The sequence below is a fragment of the Mycteria americana genome, chromosome 6, assembly GCF_035582795.1.
Source record: "Mycteria americana isolate JAX WOST 10 ecotype Jacksonville Zoo and Gardens chromosome 6, USCA_MyAme_1.0, whole genome shotgun sequence".
Lineage (NCBI taxonomy): Eukaryota > Metazoa > Chordata > Aves > Ciconiiformes > Ciconiidae > Mycteria > Mycteria americana.
Window position 1 is genome coordinate 25,269,260 of NC_134370.1, and position 19,093 is coordinate 25,288,352.

The 19,093-nt window shown below is 35.7% G+C and overlaps 1 protein-coding gene across 4 annotated transcripts in view; it reads left to right on the plus strand.

Annotated features, from left to right (window-relative positions):
* Positions 1–19,093, plus strand: part of ADK (adenosine kinase) — a 299,685-nt gene that overhangs the window by 199,459 nt on the left and 81,133 nt on the right. For all 4 annotated transcript variants that reach the window (XM_075505130.1, XM_075505131.1, XM_075505132.1 and 1 more), the window contains one exon: positions 14,710–14,880. In XM_075505130.1, the coding sequence (XP_075361245.1) occupies positions 14,710–14,880 (171 nt within the window). The remainder of the gene's footprint in view (positions 1–14,709; positions 14,881–19,093) is intronic.

Consider the following 19,093-nt stretch of genomic DNA (forward strand, 5'->3'; position numbering starts at 1 on the left):
CCTTTGCTCTGAGATTAGAGTGGACAGGAATATGGCAAGATACGTGAGATATAAGCGATCATAGTTGTGGACAGCAGATGCCAGAAAAGCAACTTCACAGGAAGACTTCTGCAACTCCTGCGCATCTGAATGCAATTTGTGAGGAGTAAATAGGGTCAAAAGACACCTCAGACTCTGTTTCTTACACATATGCCAAAGTACTGCTGTACTGCAACCCATTCTCCGAAATCTGCTTTTTCAGCAGCCTGAACCATACCATGGTATTACTCAGAGGTTGTGGATGTCCGTTAGTTACTAGACTTCTGTACTGTTGGATTTACAAAGTCAAGTGCGTAGCTTCACAGGTCTGAGGCTCTCATTCAACTAAGAGTCACGTAATTTCTCTGCTTCCAGACAAGGCCAGCGCTGCAGTTTCTAATAAGTAACAGTAATTACCTCTGGCTAAACCTAGCAGTTGGGTGACATAAAGATATTCTCCTATGATTATGTATATCAGTTTTAAGCTAGGAAGGTGTGGATGAAGCAGACTCTTAACTGGTTCTAGTTCACACTGGAAGAAGTCATTTGGGTGCTGGCAATAGAAAATCTTGACTTTTTGTCGGGCATTAAGTGTCTGAAGTACTCATTTGGTCAAGCTAGAGCCTAAGACCTAAGATAAATCATCATATTCAGAATAAGTTCTTTCTATTGGAGCAGTTTTGTCTGTTTTGGTGCCCAGAAGGGAAACTTCCCATCAGACTGTGTGTCAAGAAAGTCAATTTCTAAACTCAAATTCAGCAAACATTACAAAATCAGGACCGGTTTCACTGTTGGCACAGTGGTGCTCATTTGTAAAAGCTAATGTAAAGCCTGTGCCAGCAAGAAATTTATTCTCCTCTTCACAATTCAGTTTTGTGCTTTGGTGACTGATGAAAAAAATTATCTTTTTGTTAAGTCTTGGTGCTTCATAGTATCCATGGAGAACAGGTATATGGGTAGGTACATTAAGGATCAAGTTTACCTTCAGAGGAGCCACTATCCTACAATAAACAATTTTTCAACAAGTGTCATTCTCAACTTTTATGAAAATCTATCAGTGTCTGTTTCTGGTGCAGAGCAACTGTTCTGATTGTGTTCAGAGCTGGAAGAGTTTTTTGCTGTAGAACTGCAGGAAGAGCTGAATGTGCCTGCGTGGTACTTTCATCTGAGTGACAGGTCAGAAAGAATACCTCTCCAGCCTGCCTGGTGGCTATTTGGGTATGGAAACAATAAACAAGCAATCCATTTGTTTGTGGATCCTGTTTAAATTATTGATGAGGACAGGTAATATTTTATAAACCAGTTATTTCCAGTTACAAATTTTTTGCATTGAGTTTCATGGAGTAAGACTTCCCTACTACAGAACTATAAAGCATAAAAGGAAAAGGAGTGAAAGGCAGTTTGTGCTTCAAATTAGTACATCTAAAGTGAACAAAGCCATCCATTGTGTTGCTTTCGTGTCACTGTTGTTAGATATTAATTTGATAAGGACAGAGTATGTTAAAATGGGGACTGGAAAAAATGTTAAACCGCTTTTTTTTTTCTTGACTGCTTTATCATACATTATAATGTTTATTGTTGAGATTAAGTACTCTCTATTCAAGCAGTAACAAGTTTCATAGTGGAACAAAAGTAAGCAGCACTCACAAAATTCATTTTAACAAAAAGTATGAACAGCAAGATATGAAAACTATTGATTATGTTGTCTGTGGTGACATACAAACAAAGTGATAACTGTTCGCATCTATAAAAGTTGAAGAATGGCAATGTCAGATTGTGCAAAGATTAACATAAGAATCTGACATCTTTGGTGAAAATTTATAATTACATTTGACGCTTTGGTAGAGATTGGAATGAGGGTGGAATCTTGTCAAGTAATTTTTTCTGTTGTTCATGTCATTACCAACTACTTAACCCTTTGATTAACAACAATTATTACTATGGATAAATGTGACTATTGGAGAGGGGAATATGTTGCCTTGTGATTTATAGCAGTATTCAAACATCTGTTTCAGAAGGGAGCTTCTTAAGCTTAATTTTGTTCTGCAGAAGATGTTCTAAGTAGCGTCATATAGATAATGGTCTCTAGGGAAAGCTTTGTGAAAATATCTGACGTGTGTCTCCACTGCCCTTCCTGAAGAAAATTAGAGCTCTCTGTATCTGAAAGTTGAAGAAATGTCAAATATTTATCTGTGGCTTCTGAACTCTGTTTTGGAGATGCCATCATTGCTTTCTTTTCCTGTTATTTGTAGAAGCGTTTGATACCACTCTGCCAGTGTTTGGTTTCTTACTAGACTCCTGGCTGGGTTGGACCATAGGTATTGATGAGGGGCTGTTGCAGGGACAGGGGTAAAGAGAAAATCCTTTATTTCTATAGTTAGCTGTTTTGAAGAGAAAGCAAGCTCCAATAAATACCAAACCATCGGGCTTTGCTATAAATGAAGGCATGTCATTGATACAGATACATAAAAATATATCAAAAACTTGAGACAGAGACTTTCCATGTTTGCTTTGAGGAATGCATGCTGCATTTTACTTTGCCATGGACCAATAATTTTCATTCCCTAAAATTAGGTTATTTATTATACAGTTCCAAAATGTTCTAGTTTGGCTGTTTAAAAAATAGAAATTATGTTTATTTAGCATAAGGAATGGATTTAAACTCTCAGAACTGAGGAGGTGATTTTGAGAGATCCCAATTTCCTTTTCTTATAAAAGCACTAAAACATGAGCTTAAATGCTGACTTTAAAAGGAGTGCTTTTTCATTTGTCCTTATTTATATGTGTCCAATATGTCAAAGTTATTCATTGATATTCTAATCTAGAAAATCATCGTTATAATAGTTATGGTGTATAAATTAGTACACAAGTTAACAGTGTTAAATACATTATGATAGCTTTAGTATGTCTTTTTCTTATTCTCTCTGTATTCAAGGACACAAATTGGATGGGCAGAGACACAAGTAAAGGGCAAAAAAGGAGCAGGGAACATTTTTTCGTAATTAATATTCTTGTAGCAGAGCTCATTCCTGTCCAAAGGACTGTCTACGTATAGGGCTGTAGGCATTATTAAGATCTCGGTGACTTCAAAATTTTGAATTCGGGGAATCTCCGTGTGAAGTGGAAGGGCCACAGGAGGACCTTAACCTCTAAGGTGTTATCCTACTCCTAATGCATTTACATGGTTCATTCGCAAAGTGTATACATTTTGTGGTGTTTATTTCAGGGTAAAATAGCTAATTTCTTACATTATTTGTTAGAGGTATATGTAGTATCTGGGATGCTCTGCTCTGAAATACTCTCTTAGAAGCTGATAGAACATTGGAGGCTATATGCTTTGGCCACATATTTTTTTGTCCATATTTTTCAAACACACAGGTCTAGTATATTATAGACTTCTAGAATAATTCAGGTTGGAATGGACCACCAGAGGTTCGTTAGAGCAAATTCAAAGTTTACACAGTTGCTTTCAGTTGTTTTGAATATTTCTACAGATATTTTAATGTTTGGTCCATATTGTGAAAATTCTTTTTCCATGTGAAATTTCTTCAAACATTATAAAACTCAAGTGAGTTTCAAAAACGGTTTGTTTTAATTATATAATTTCAAATACAATTTTTTTAAGAACATTAACTCATTTAAATCTCTCTTCTTTTTCCCTGTACATTTCAAGAATAAGCAAATTTAATTAAAGCAGACAAACTAATTTGGGCACTAACAAATAGAGGAGAGAAGTTGGTTCAAGGGGTTAGGCTGATCTTCCAAAACCAGAATTGCCATGTTGGAAATATCTCCTTGAATGTAAATTTGTTTCCATAAAGTAACAGTTTTAGAAGCTTCAGTCCAAAGAAGTCACTAATTACCAGTGATTTTCTTAATTGCTATTTGTATTCTGCTTTGTTGTCCTTAATCTGTAAATTTATTTGGAACTATAAATTCTCATTTACATGACAGTTCATGAAATCTATTTGTCTGTCATACATTAAGTAGAAAATACTGCCCATATGTTGCTATTGTTGCAGAAAAAAGGTATAACATTACACAGTATTCTTAAAATCAGTAGCATGTAATCCTACCACCAAAAATTGCATCACGTTGTCTATATGTGAGCAACCTCCTTCAGTAGTTCCTGAATTCCACTTTGCAGACACTAGTGTTTCTAATGGCAAATCTGTAATTTGCAAGTGTCACTACTGGAAGCTGTACATCATGTGAACATTTAGCACTAAACACACAGTAACATCCGCAGAAGGGACCTGTACCCCGTTGAACTTGTATACCTACTTATGAAGACTGAGAAGCTGCATGGGTACATTACGCTTCTAAGGTGACTACAGGGACATTGTCACAGGCCACACATTCTTAGGGAACAAACTGGTACTTGCTCACTAAGTTTCAGGGGGTTCCTGTTTTCAAAATCATATTACTTGAAAACTCAGCGGTATTCTGCATCAAGAAAGGTTAGTTCTCTGCCATAGGCTGACCACCTAACTTGATCTTGTATTGATCTAAAACTGTTTTTAAAAATATTACAAAATTAAATGGAAAAAAATGTTCGCTCAGTCATATTTCCTGTATCTGTAGTCTGATTCTTCTGTGAAGCTGGGCAAATAATGTGACAGGAGTGGAGTCATTTTCAAGTAGAGAAGTATGGAAAATATTCAGTAGAAATTTAAAACTTATTTCGAGTATTCAAGGATCTTGAATATCAGTGCAAATTGAAGCCCCTACTGAAACCTGCTACTCCCACAATAATATGACATTACAGGAAATAGTGTCTTAGCAGAGAAGTTTCCTCTCAGGTTGTAAGATGTGGGAGTAAAGACTAACCCTACCCTCCCTGGTTACAGTGGTGGTACAGGCAGTGGGTTTCTGAGGCGTGAGCTCATGAGTTCATCAGAAACAGGAACTTAAAGTAAGTATTATTCAGCTCTAAAAAGCTAATAGTGAAGGGGTATTCCCCCCCTTTGAATTTGAAGACAGTACTCATTCAGACTATAATAATTAATGCTAAGCACTTACATAGCTTGTTGTATTCAGTGTTCTACAGACTATTATTATTATCCAAATTAATTTAAGTGAAAATATCCTTGTTTATAGTTTAGCAACTGTCCACATTCAACTATATTTCGTAATAATTATTAGAATTAGCGTAGGTCCTGACCCTCGTTTATTTGTGTGTTCAGAAACAAAGTCATGCAACAGTCTTTATATAATGAAAATTAAAAGGCCAAGCAATAACATTAATGTTCTTTTAAATAATTAATTTTAATGTGTGGAAGTGTGAGCAATAAATGTTTTATTGTAAACCCTGATGTGGTAATTAATCCAAGTGATTAGGACCTCATTGCGTGTTCATAGTAAATGTTGTATTTGCTGTGAAAGAAGTTTTTTTTGTAATTGTGGTTCTGGGGATAGGGTTGTGAGTAGAGTGATATTTAAAATGAAACGTTAATGCACTTACTTTTAAACTCGGTAAGCCAGAAATTGAAAGTAATACATCCTTTATTATTTTGCCAATGACTTTTTTAGTTCTTCTGAGCATTTTATTTTCCTATGCAGTTAATTTTATGCAATAGTAGTGCTTATACCTTAAATTAAATATATCATAAGGATACGTAGGCTGTTTAGAATCAGCTAGCAAATACCTTGGGGAGCAGGAGAGGGTATTTTGGTTTATTAATCATTTACACCTTAATTTGCAAATAGCAAAAGTCCTATTATTCCATAAAACTTGTCATTACTTTTATGCAAAGAATAAGTCGTCCTGTGAACAATGTTAGTTTCAGGTGTACTAGTTACACTTTGGATAGCCCTACTGCATGCCAAATTAATTAAGATCTCCACTGAAGCTTTAGAGCTGCTCTGGATTTTCACTGATATAATTTATGGAGTTTGGATCCTTGGTTTTTTGTTATGGTTTTTTTTGCCCCCCCTCAAAATTACATTTTGTTAATATACTGTATGCTTTTGCGGTTCTATACAGAGCTCTGTTTTGCCCATGGTGAGTTTGCTTTACTTAGACTCAGTCAAAGGATGAGTTAGCATTTCAATAGTGCAATAAGCTTCAGAAATCTTTTGTGTTACCTCTTGATCATTTCTTTTTTTCTCTTCGTACCTACCGTGCTACAGTATCAGTTTAGTCTTTCTGATGATATGATCTTTATTAGTGAAATAATATGCTCTTTCTTTGGGGCTCTTGAAATATGTTGTAATGATGATGGTAATGACTTTGATTAATATTTAATCCCTGTGCTGCTATGTTCTTATAATTTACAAGATCTCAAAGGTAGTTGGGGGGAGGGAAGAAAGGTTTCTGCTTAAGTGTTTCAGTATGAGAGTGCTTAGGGAAAAACATACCTATGTTTTATTATACCTTATATCTGTTTTCTAACCTGAATTTAAGTGAAACCTTTCATAGCTTGACCACGTTGTTGACAGGGAAATCTGTAAGGTATAGAAGTCATGCTGGAGTTGAATTATTTTTCATGGCATTGGACTCATTCCTGTATTTGTTTATATTACATAAGTCGCATTCCTCTGCATCACCTGGGAATCCCAACACTCTGAGGGCACAGGTATAGCAGTGTATACTAGTATAGAGCAAGAGGTTGGTGAGGATTTTTTTTCCCTTTTTTCTGAGAAGGGGAACTAATATTTATAAATTGAGCAGGGCAAGCCCAAATTAGTTTCCCCTTCCACTCCAAAAGTCACAATATTTGTGTGCATAGTCACATAACCAAACAGTTTCTTGCATGTACGCAGCAGAAGAATTTTTTTTATTTTCAGGCCATGGAATATTAAAGACAAAATTCTTAAGTAAGCAATACCAATATGTAAGCTTTGAATGGTTCTCCACAAGACTTTGTACAACCATATCAAATAATCTGCATTTTTACAAGATCTTTTGACACCCAGTCAGTCAATGGTGATTATCTACTAATACACCAATGGTCAGTCATTGTTTCAGTCTTTGAGTGTTTATAAAATAAACCATTGTGCTGGTATAAGCACATTTAATTAAAAAGATACTCATATTTGTTCTCTTCTTGTTCAAGGCTATTTGAATAAGCAAGGAATAGGCTTGTTTTAAATGTTTGCTTATAGAGCTTTCAAACTGAGGATTAACTGTCTAGAGAATTAGTAATTCTCTATGCATTTGTAGTTACATAGATTCTCTCAATTTACTAATATACTGTAAATATTATGTACACACCAAACTTGAATGGATTCAACATATGGTTGATGTTTACATAATTAATGAGATGCCAAATTATATTAATGTAACTAGCCATACACAAAAAAAGCAAATGTTGCACAATCACCAAGGGCCTAAATTAGCCATACCTTATTCTTTACTTCCTGAAATGCTTATTTGCCAGGACAGGGACCCTGGGATTGTGCTCAAAATTGTGGAAATTAAGATTGAAAAATTGATTATCTCATTGTTCCAAACATCATAAATAATATAATTACCAATTTATAGACTTCTGGTTATTGTTTCATTAAACAATAATTGGTATTTCTGAGTCTACTTTTTGGTCTAAACACAACATTATCCTCATATTAATAGATGGGTTAGGCAAACCTAATTTTGATAAAGAGTTATTTTAGAAGGATGAAAGGTGAAAGAAACAGTTGCTTTCTTTAATCACCATTTAAAAAATATTTTAAGGTGCATTGCTTTCTCACTAAGGATTACATTGGTTTTTGATGAAGAAAAAGTGTAGCAAATGGGTTTGGGATACTAGGAGAAAAGAAGAAAAGTGGCTTGTTCTTTATCATAGCTTGTTTGATTTGCAGCTTATATTTTATTGATGGTAATACCCTGTACTTTATAATACCTTTCAACACAGAATTTCAGTCATTTTGGTAATGTTAAGTAATTAAACCTCCCACTGGTTCTGCCAATGGAGGTGTATTTATCACTATAACTATTTTGCAAGTGGGTAAACAGAGGCAAAAAAGGTTGAATTACTTAAAGTAATAAGACCTCTAAGCTCCCGTCTCCCAGATTGTTTCATACTTCCTCAAAATTTTTTTATAAGTTTAGTATAAATAAAAATAGGCATCTCACTCCCTGAGCTTAATAAACTCACGTAAAACTGTATGCTGAACTTTAGAGAGAATATAGAGGTGTTTTGCTTCCTCACAGAGGAGTAGACTTTAGGGAGCTATGTCAAACCATCGTCTTAAGATCTTAATTCATCTTGCCAAAATGAGCTTAACTAACTTCGTAGTTTCCAGGGAAATAGGAGAATTTTTTATTTGGGATGACATTTCCCTACACCAAAACTAGGTATATTACTGCTCTCTCGCACATGTTTCTACACCTCCACCTCATTGTTAAAGCTCTCATCTATGCACTCTGTGAGTCTACATCTCATAAGTCAAGTCATACAATTATTTTGTCCTAAATAGGGTTTGGAAGAACTTCTCGGAGAGTGCTTAATTTAATCAACAGTAATCAGAATTGAAAAAGATTTCCAAGTTGTTTAAAACTAAAAAGAAATTGCTAATATATGCATAAAATAATTATTTTCTTTAACATATAATGTCAAGTATTGGAGGTTTTCTGCTACTGTTGTAATCTGATAGATACTAATATGGCAGCAATCAGAGTTCACTTCAGCAACAAAGAAGCTGTTCAAGTCTGAAAGCAATCCTCTCCTCCTGACATGTTGGCACCATCATAGAGGAAAATGTCATGGTCAATATAAGCACATTTACTGACAGTTAGGTTTTTTCCTATGTTACTGAAAACTGTTTGAAACTTGGCTTTTATCAAAAACAGAAACACTGGCCACTCAGAATGATAAAACAATAGTTTACAGCTTAGTCATTTTCCAGTTATAAAGCAATACTTTCATAAAAATAAACAATGCATACAGGAACAAGCCAAAACAATTACTCAGAGAAATTGTTGCATTCTTGCTGTCCTTGCTTTCTGATTTAAAACAACTGTCTCCAGTTTCCACTGGACAAAAAGCAGCGGGTTTTGCTTCATTAAGTAACCACTTGCTGATCACTACAAGATAAAATATAGTTCCAAAATGCAATTGATACTGTGTAGGTACTTTCTAAGTTCCTAAATGACCTATTACCTGACGAACAGGTACATAGATTAAACTCACGTTCATGTATTTCACTAATTTACAGACTGAACATTTCCCAAGTGGATAGTTATATAGAGTTTTTCAAGTGGATAGTTATATAGAGCTTTTTTCCTTCCTAGAGAAAGTAAAAAATGACTTAAAGCACAAGCACCTTCATTAATAAAGGTCATGTTGTTTGTTTAATTTGTGGGGTTTTGTTAATTGTTTCTGGAGTTTTTTTCCACATCGTATTTTACTATCTCTATCGTTTGATACTTTTCTGTCATACCTCAGTAAGGTAAATAATTTAACAAATAGTTTCAAGCAGGAACAGGTTGCAAGTATAAGTGCTCAAAACTCAGAGGAAGAGGTAAGGGGTCAGTAAGTCTGCTAACTTGACAGTGTTGCACATTCCAAGTATTGTGCTCAGATACTTCAGTGTTAAAGACAGTTTTAAAATTATTCCCTGCTCTTTTAAACTCACATAAGTACTAAGACAGATGAAGATCTTTTGCTCTAACTTTCCAAGAAGATTCCTTCTGGTTCCTGTTCTGAAGGAAGATGATTTCATTGCCTTGTCTCACAGTGGGTGGGACATGGACTGCACCCAATCTGGGCTTTGTGCAGTTCAGAGGCTAGAAGACGAAAGTCTTTCAGTCTCTTCTGGTTGTAAGAGCACCTGGAAGCCTTGTGTAAGTTCTTCTGTCTGGATTAGTTACCTAGTGGTTCATTCTCCATCCCAAGAATTGCCATGTGTTGCAGCTTCACTCCTTCCAAGCCCCAATATTTCTGCTAGACTGCAGCAGATGAGACCGATGGCAGAGCAGAGCTGAGGGAAGTCTCTTCTGCCCAAGTGTGTGGCTTGAAGTTGTCTTTGTGTACAGAATATAGGAAACTTAACCAGGTCCAAAAGCTCTGACTTGGTTATGTCTGTCGTTTAACAGAGCAAGTTCTTTTGGCACCTTAGCAGTCTCACTCTTACTAGAACTGCCAGCATACTTGAAGTTAGATGATTTCTGTAGGGCTTTACTGAATCACAGTATTTATCAGGACTGTCACTACGTAACTGTCAAACTTTCTATGTGCCTGAAAAATTCCACCCTTTAGATGGATGAGAGTGTGATGTCGTCATAATTGCATTTTTATGTAAATGCTTGCTATGAAATAATTTTGGATTAAATGATGTGTTCCTTTCATGTTGGCGGAATATAATTTGTCTTAAATGGCAGCAGACTGTTGTATATGTGTTTCTGAAAGTTAAATATTTTGATTCACACTTGCGATTTATTGATTTTACATTGTTACCAAATGGCATTTCAAAATCAGCTCAGAATACCATGGTTCAAAATCCTGTCACTCATACGATAGTTATTTTCATGTAACCCACTCTGCAAATGGGATTGGCAAGGAAAGAGGAAGAGCTAGAAAGAAGAGAGGGCAAATGCATTTTAGTGGGTAGTAGGTTTGAGAACAATCCTAATTTTTATTATGTCTGTATGTTCTTATGCAAACGTTGCTTCTGTGCTATTAAACAATAATAAACCCAAAACTGCAAAGCTGTTTGTTATCATCTCAGCCTGGATTTGTCTAAATGTATGCTGGGTCACAGATTTCAGTTTTGGCTTTAAGGAAATACTCACAGGCTTAAAAAAAAAAAAAAAAAAAACTTGATCCTTATTGTGCAAACATTACATGTATGTAATCCAGACGAATTCAGTGCAGGCGCATTATTTCATGTGAACAAATGATGGCAAGACTTTTCAGTTTGGACAGAATATCTTATACAGAATTACTTTCACCAAAGCCAGAGTTATTCTGGCTTCATGAGGTCCTTCAACACTCACTGATTCTGTGCTGCTGACACTTTTGACACCCTTAATTTGCTGCCCTCACATCTGCTATAGCTAGTGCTGTATGAGCTTAGTGTAGGTCAGAAGAAACCTTTTGGGTCTGCACGTGATCAAAATGAGAGAGATGACTTGCAAAGACAAATTGCTTGTGTGTAAACCCACCAAATCCTTCCGGTAATGCTAGCGTCTATTAAAAAAAAAAAAAAGACTTGAATGTAAAAGACTATCCTGTATTCACAGTACCCTGGCATATTTTAAAAAGTGTATCAAACAATTCCAGAATATTGTACAAGTGAGATTAATATGATATTCTCTCTTGACTTTGTCTACTGCTGTCATGTGCATCTTAATACTGAATTTTAAAAGCTCTTAAGTTACAAACAAGCTACTGTATTTCCCATAGCCATGCGTCTGCAATACACAAATGTGTTTTTCTTATTTATTCTTTTTTGTTTCTCTTTCTCCCACAAGGAAAATGTTTTTTCTCCACCAAAGGACTGTATTTAAACAGAAGGACTGCTTACAGTGCATAAGAAAAGTATCGTTGTGTTTTGCCTGTGTATACATACAAACATGCATATAAATAATTCAGTCTATCATCCTATTTTCCTGCTGTATGTATTAGTTCAGCCTTGCTCTCTGGCTTGTGGTACAATGGTACCTTCCTCCTGGCATAGAAAAGAGGCTCATTACATTTTGAGCAGCAGAAAATAATGGCACATCATGAAGCAGTAGCATCTGGTATACTCAGTCTCAGTCAGTGCACAGCCAAAGGAATACTGTGTGCTGCTAGTATGTCTGATAGCCCTTAATGTTTAGTAGGTTTTCTTAGTACAATATTGCTGCCTTTCACTTTCTTTGACTATGCTGTCCAATTATCATATGTCCTTGTATGTACAACATTCTTTCACAAAGATAGATACATACAGAGTAATTTTATTTCATATGCAATGTAAGTTTCCCAGGCTATTGGAATTTCTGTATATTAACTGTCTCATCCTTTGATTACAGATATTTTCCTCATAGTTGTTTTAAGGTACCTTTGGGTTTTGAGGGTAAAAACATTCCCCAAACTCTCAGAAGTAGACTGATGTGTGTAGGTGGGTATAGAATGTCTTCTGAGGGGCCTCTTAACCTTCTTGTTAGTGGGAATAGAATGTCTTACTAGTGGCATACAAAGTCTTTTATACTAGTGATACCAAGATACGCTTATTCTCACACTCAAAGCTAATGTTGGCTAACAGTTAATTGTTAGAGTAGGTAGGATTACTTGACTCTAAGCATTCCTTTGTATACATCTGTCTGGATCAAAAGCAGTGGCAGCTGCCAGAGCATGTGAGCTGTGGTTCTAAGGAAGCCATGGAGTGACTTTGTTGTGAATCCCAGTGAGATATAAGAAAACCTGTTTGTTTTAGTGGAGTTCATTCCTGTACAAAATTGTAGCATGCTGCAATAGCATGGTCTGTGGCTTATCTAGTTGTAATTCAAGCTTAGGAAGCTGGGTTCCTGTAACTATACTGGCTGTGGCTATAATTGGAATTCTAAAACTAAATTTGAAATTCTAAACACTAAAAATAGAGACAAACTCCATTTAAATACTTAAGGAGGGGGGTCTAATTAGGTTTCTTTAAACCCAAATCTCTTCAGTTCAGTTTTTATACGTTTTCTTCCTACTTTGTTAATTCCATTGTGTGAATTGTACTGCTACAACTTTTTTTTGTATAGCTACAACTTTTTTTTGCAAAGAAATGTTATGCTTGGCAAAATTTTAACAAGAGTTCTCATACACACAACTCTTAATTTCTAGATGTTTTAATGTCAAATAGTTTATTTAAATAAAAATATAAAAAACTCTTGGAAGAATACAATTAAATGGCAGAAGTGATTTTTAGGAAACCCAGAAGACAGAGCTGTAGCCTTTGAGAGTTCCTAGCCTTTACTTTGCAGGATCTGAAAAGCAAGCTCTCCTATCTGCATCTCAGTACTTTTATGTTGCCTTTCCAAGGAAAAGGGAGTTGGACACAGGCCTGAGTTAGATCTCACGGGGATAGTGTTCTGTACCTTAAATTACAATCAGATGTATTTTAGTTCAGATGAAGTTTTCAGCCTAAAATTGGTAAGAAGCCTAATTATTTGACCAGGTTACTATTTACGTAGACCACTGTATAGCAGTCTGTGATTTATCCACAGCTGGCAACATGTTAGCCTTGAAAGGTTTTTATTTTGTGTTTGGAACCGTTTTTAAAAAATCTGACTCTGTTCATTAAATGAAAGACTAAAAGATGGTAGAGATTGCTATGGAGACGAGATGTTATATAAACTGTTCATTTCAATTCTTCAGAATGTAAAAATAGCAAAGAAGCGTGGATGTTTACAGGCTTCCAGTCGTTCAAGGTACTGAGTAACTCCACAAGATGCAAAGCATTCTTGCGCCCTTTGGACTTGTATTGCCATGTAGTGAATCGTGCCCAGATTTTGAAATCAATCATGTATTTGTTAGACTGGAGAGCGTGGAGTAAGGAGAAATAAATAGAAAGACTTTCTAAGTAGTCTTTAATCTGTAGACTCTTCATTATATTATTTTTTCCAGTGAGTAGAATGCCTAAGATGATCTGTTAGCTGAAGTATGCAGGATAAAAATACAGATATTCTGTGATCCAAAAACATAATAATATGGATAAAAACTGGAAAATAAGACTGTTTCACTATCATACCTTTCAGAGTGTCATGATGGCAATGTTACAGATAGGATTGAGATGGTGTTTTATTGATCAGACCCCCCTCAAAGTTGTTTGTTACCATGCCGTAGATATTGTCTCTGGCCTTAAATTTAACACTTGCTGCTCTTGCTTGAAAATTACTATTATTCACTGAGTTTTGAGAACAGTTAGTAAAATTGCTTTTAGGATTATAAAATTGAAACATACAAAATTTGTTTAATTAGTGTAAAGACTAAGCCTTTGTCTAATTAGTAGATTAATGAAACTGGAGGATCTTTACATAACTCCTGGAACACGTGTGGTTGAGGTAACCGTCTGCAATGCTAAATTCAAAATGGCAGCCTTGAACTGTTCTTCATACAGGGTTGAAATCGTCATTCACAATTTAGTAGACAAATAGTAATTTCTGGTTGAGTTCTGTTTATTTTGTTTCACAATTGGTACTTACTTGAATGCTCATGTTCAGAATAAAGAACAATACTTGGGGGGGGGGGGGGGGGGGGGGATTAAATACACGTGCGGAAACATGAAAACCCCTAGGTTTTTCCTGCAAAACAATAACAACTACTACAGTGACAGCATACTCAACATATTTATTATAAACAAGGTAATAATTTTTCAGGCAAGGGATTTCATTAATCTAGCTGTGTGTAGAGACATCATACTGGACTTTGGAATTAAGCAGTGCAGACTGATTGACTCTATTACTAAAAAGGGGCATTTAGAATTATAATATATCACCTTTTAAAATACAAACATTAGTCTTAGCTGCCATGGGGAAGCGTACTACATGGAATGCAGAGGTAGGGAGTTATGTTTAATTTTGGAGGGCTGTGATTCTAGGCATATGTAGATTCTTTCTCACCTTCATAATACCTTAATGGAAAGGCAGTATTTTCCAGAAGTTTTTATCTGTGCATGTATATGACAAACGTGAGTTGGGGGAGACTTTCTAGAAGTAGCATACTTCATGTGGTTCCTAATACGAAATTAGTAACATCCATTGATTTGCTTGTATGCTTGCAGGGATTCTTCCTGACAGTGTCACCAGAAGCAGTATTAAAAGTGGCTGCTCAGGCTTCTGCAAACAACAAGATCTTCAGCTTGAATCTTTCTGCACCATTTATTAGCCAGTTCTACAAAGAGCCTATGATGAAAGTCATGCCTTATGTCGACGTCCTTTTTGGAAATGAGACGGTGAGTCTTACGAAAGTAATTGAAATATTTGTATCTCTTGCACCTAGCTGTTTGTGTCTAGGACCCTGCTTCCTGTTCTCCATTATTTATGGAGAGAGGCTGACCATGTGAAGTGTCACTACAAAATGAAATCCACAGTCACAGGACTGTGATATTTCAGTAGATGCCAAAGATGTCACTTGACTTGGTAGCGGTTTACAACTTGCTTGTTCTAGTGTAGAGACATGTGAACAAGTTACTCTAGGTTAAAAGAGGAAATATCCAACGCATTGGCTGCTTTGTAATAACTATCCACGTGCATGATGTACTCATCCAGAAGTTAACTCTCTGCTGGAAGAAAGCATATGAAGGGCTACTGCAGAGCTGCTGAGGTTCTGTAACTTGTTTCCATACCCATACTGCTGCTATTAATAGCATTTTCTGTGATGAAGATGACTCTTTGGGGAGAACTGGGAGGAGAAAACTAAGAAACGGTTAATTGGTTTAGAAGGTTCTCGTTGATGTTATGGTAGATGGACTCGCAGTCCATCTAAGGAAGTCTTATCTTTGCCGTGCAACAGTTGGCAAACAGATTGCATGACGTTCTGCCTGGAAGTCCATGGTAAAAGACCAAATGAATTCGGATTTCACCCATTGTAGTGCTATCACTTTTTGATTTTTTTTCCACTTCAGAAAGTGCTCTTAAATATTTATTAGTTTGCTTAGCAGAAAAAGGTTAAAAACAGCCTTGGAAAGTGTGACACACCTAAATGAAGTGTGGGCTTGTCTCTCAAGATAACTACATTAGTTCAGGAAACTTATGGAAAAGTTACTTATTCCTGTCAGTGGTTATTCCTCATTGTGACACAGGGAGTTGCACCAACACAAGTCAGTTTTTACACTATTGTCCACATGTCAATGTTAGGGGCTAGCATTGTTACAGATATAGGACTTTAAAAAGAAAAAAAAGTATTTTTAAAATGAAGAAAATTACAATGTTTTTCGATGCAGTAGGATAAGGAAAACCTTTTTAACTATAGTTAATGATACAGAAGAAGTATTTTCCAGACATTTTGCTGCTATTGCCAACTGTTACTTTTATTCTGTCTTTCACAATACAGTCCTCACAAAGATGCTACTGAATATTTTGATTTAATAACAGTATAATCTCAATGAAAAAAATCTTCTCAGATTTCACAAATTAAGTAATACTGAGTCTAGTCAATGTTTGGCTGGAAGGGCTTCACAGAAACTTCTGGGATTAAACCTTGGTGGTCTTTTATATAAATATTGCCCCATTGACCTATCAGAATTCAGATCACAGTGGTTCATTAGGTGCTGTTTTTCAGAAGATAAAACATAGGTTGTTACTTTTTGTATATTTGCACACTTTATAAGCAATAATCCACTATAGTGGCGACATTCAAATTTTAGAAATTATATTCAGACTACCTTAATTTCTGCTGCCATTTTCAGTTTGCTATGGTATTCTTCACCTGCTGTCATAAAATATTGTATAGGACTGTTGTGTGTATTAAAGTTGAAAGACTCCCTGCATTTTCTGTGTATAATTTCTGAAGCATTTTGGTGTCTTTCAGGGTAAAAGATACTATTTAAACTTAAGCGATCATCCCTAAACTTGGCAGTATGATATATATATATACTTCAGAGTACCAGCCTCTTACACTTTGTTACTTATACTAATCAGTTGAAACCCGGGTCACTTTTTAGTCTCTGCTTTCTGCTATATAAGCTGGCCATTGCTGCTTTTGAGTTGTTGAAATGCTATTTGCAGTGGTTTATTCTCTTGTCTTTCTGTGTGACTTGAAACCATGCTCTTGGCATGGTATATTTCTAGTTTTTAGTAGCTGCTGTATCTTGTGATTGTCAGTATTTCTGCTCTCTGCATATGGTTTGTGGTAAAGAGTAGTTGCAAAACTCAAGAGAAACTCATTCTGACATGTTCTGCCTTCTAGTAGCATCCTTCTTTGTTTTGTTGGGGTTTTTTTCTCCTATATTCATTTCATCTAGAAGTACATTTGGGATTTTTCTGTGTTTATGTATGCCTTGATGGGCAATGAACCACTTCGGCTAGCCAGCACCAAATTTTTGCCCATTTACTGTTATTTCCTTTTGCTTTTTGCTACATTTTCTATGTTTTGCTAGTTTACTTAAACACTGAAAGTGCATAAGTTAACATATAAGCAAGGCATACTAAGTGATGTGGTTGTTACTTTATTAGTACAAACAATACTTTCAGACACGATTTTTATTCTTCCCTATATTTATCTTCACTCCACACTATAGACCAATACGATTTTATTGTTAAGCACTGAGCTGTTTATTTTTTGAGTAATACAAAAACATCCAAGAGCAGCAAAATTCCAAATTGCTGCCATTCCTAAACTAAAAACAATTGGCAAAGTGATTTTAAATTACATCTTCTACTTAAAAATTTACATCTGAATGGAGATTGGTTATTTCAAGTTTCAGCCAGATGGTAATTAAAATGGGCAAGTTATAAACCTCTCGGAATAAATATTCTAGTTTAGAATGTAAATGCCAGCATACCCTTAACTGCAGTGCAGACACTGAATGCTGTGATAACAACTCAGCACATGTATCAGTTTCAGCATTAGCTCAGTGACCACTGGTGTTTTGATCATTTGTTTAAATCCCTTTTATAACTAGCCAAACATCTTGTCTTGGATTTTTTATAGTTATTAACTGTACTTCATATAATAAATTTAGTACAGAACATTCAGAATAGGAATAATTATATGTTCATTGCTGCTAACCAATTAGGGCCATTCTGCAGTCATTATCTAGCAATACATGACTGGAGAACTTGATTATTGTCATTGCTTTTAATTTTTATTAAATTAAGTTTTTTTTAATAGTGTCATTTTGCAAATGGTTCTTAGCAATAATACCTTCCAAGCTACCATAATCACTGGATAATTAACCTGCCAGGATTAAGCACACTCTACTTTGCCTCAGGATGCTTAACTCTCAAATAAGGTCAATTATCTCCTGATGATAACTGCTTTGTCACAAGTTGCTGCTTAATTCATCTGTAAAAGCTCACCTTAGAATACATATTTTACAACTCAAAGTAACTTTCAGTAACAGAATGGTCAAAGGAGTGAAAGCTTTTAAAATTACGTCTTTACACAGAGTTGTGGAATGTTTCCTACACAGCAATTACACTAGGCAAGTAAAGGAGCCTGAATTTGCATATATTTCTTTCCCAGACCTCTTTCCACTTTCCCAGTTAGGGCTAAAGCTTGATATCTCTGATATACTTGATCCATCGAAGTCAATAATCAGCACAGGAATCTGAATTCAATTTCCAGTCTCCCCAAAAGATGTGATTTACAATGGCTTCTCCTCAGGGAAGGAACTACTTCTGGGGGGAACAGTCTGTGTATTTTGGGACGTGCAGCTGGATAGCAGTTTCTTTTCTGTGGAGGTCTTCAGAATTCAAGGGACACTACAAAGCTTTCACATGATTCATCCCTGCATATGGCAGTCATTCATGACTCAGAGGAATATTTATTAAGATATTGATGTGGTAAAAATCTTCTGGGTTCTCTTCCTACGTGTAGGCAGGATATCGCTGAGAAATTTTAGAATTTAGAAACTTTAGAATTACAGACACGCTGAGCTCCTCATCTGTTGCTTTACAACAAAAACCATAACCAAGCAATATAGCTTGCAATATACAGTGTACAGCAATCAATAAAAGGTGAGGAGGTTATGTGGAAGAGAGATCGTGGATTTTTCTAAAGCACGAATATAATAAAGAAAACTAAGATAACAATTATTCTTGGAAATTAGATCCTCTTCCTCTCTAGTGTACAGAGCTGTTCCTTCTAAACACCCAGTCTCTGAACAAATTAATTACAGGATTGTTAGCTGAAGTTCTGCAAAGACAGATGCTTCTGCAAGCTCATCAGGAAATTGATGCTGGTGTGACAGCAAACGTGCTGAAAAGAAAGAAGGTTGCGTGCCAGACTTCTATGTTTTAAAAAGAAATTACAATAGCTTTAGTGGTGGTTCTGGAGTTATGAATCCTGAGCTTTAAAAAGATGGGTGCCTTTGTATGCAATAAGATACCAAACAGGCCTTGTCATCATTTCATCTTACAATTATACCAAAGTGGTACATTGTGCCTCCTTAGTTTAAAATATTTTTCAAGTGAGGTATCAAATACTAATAAACATCCCTACAA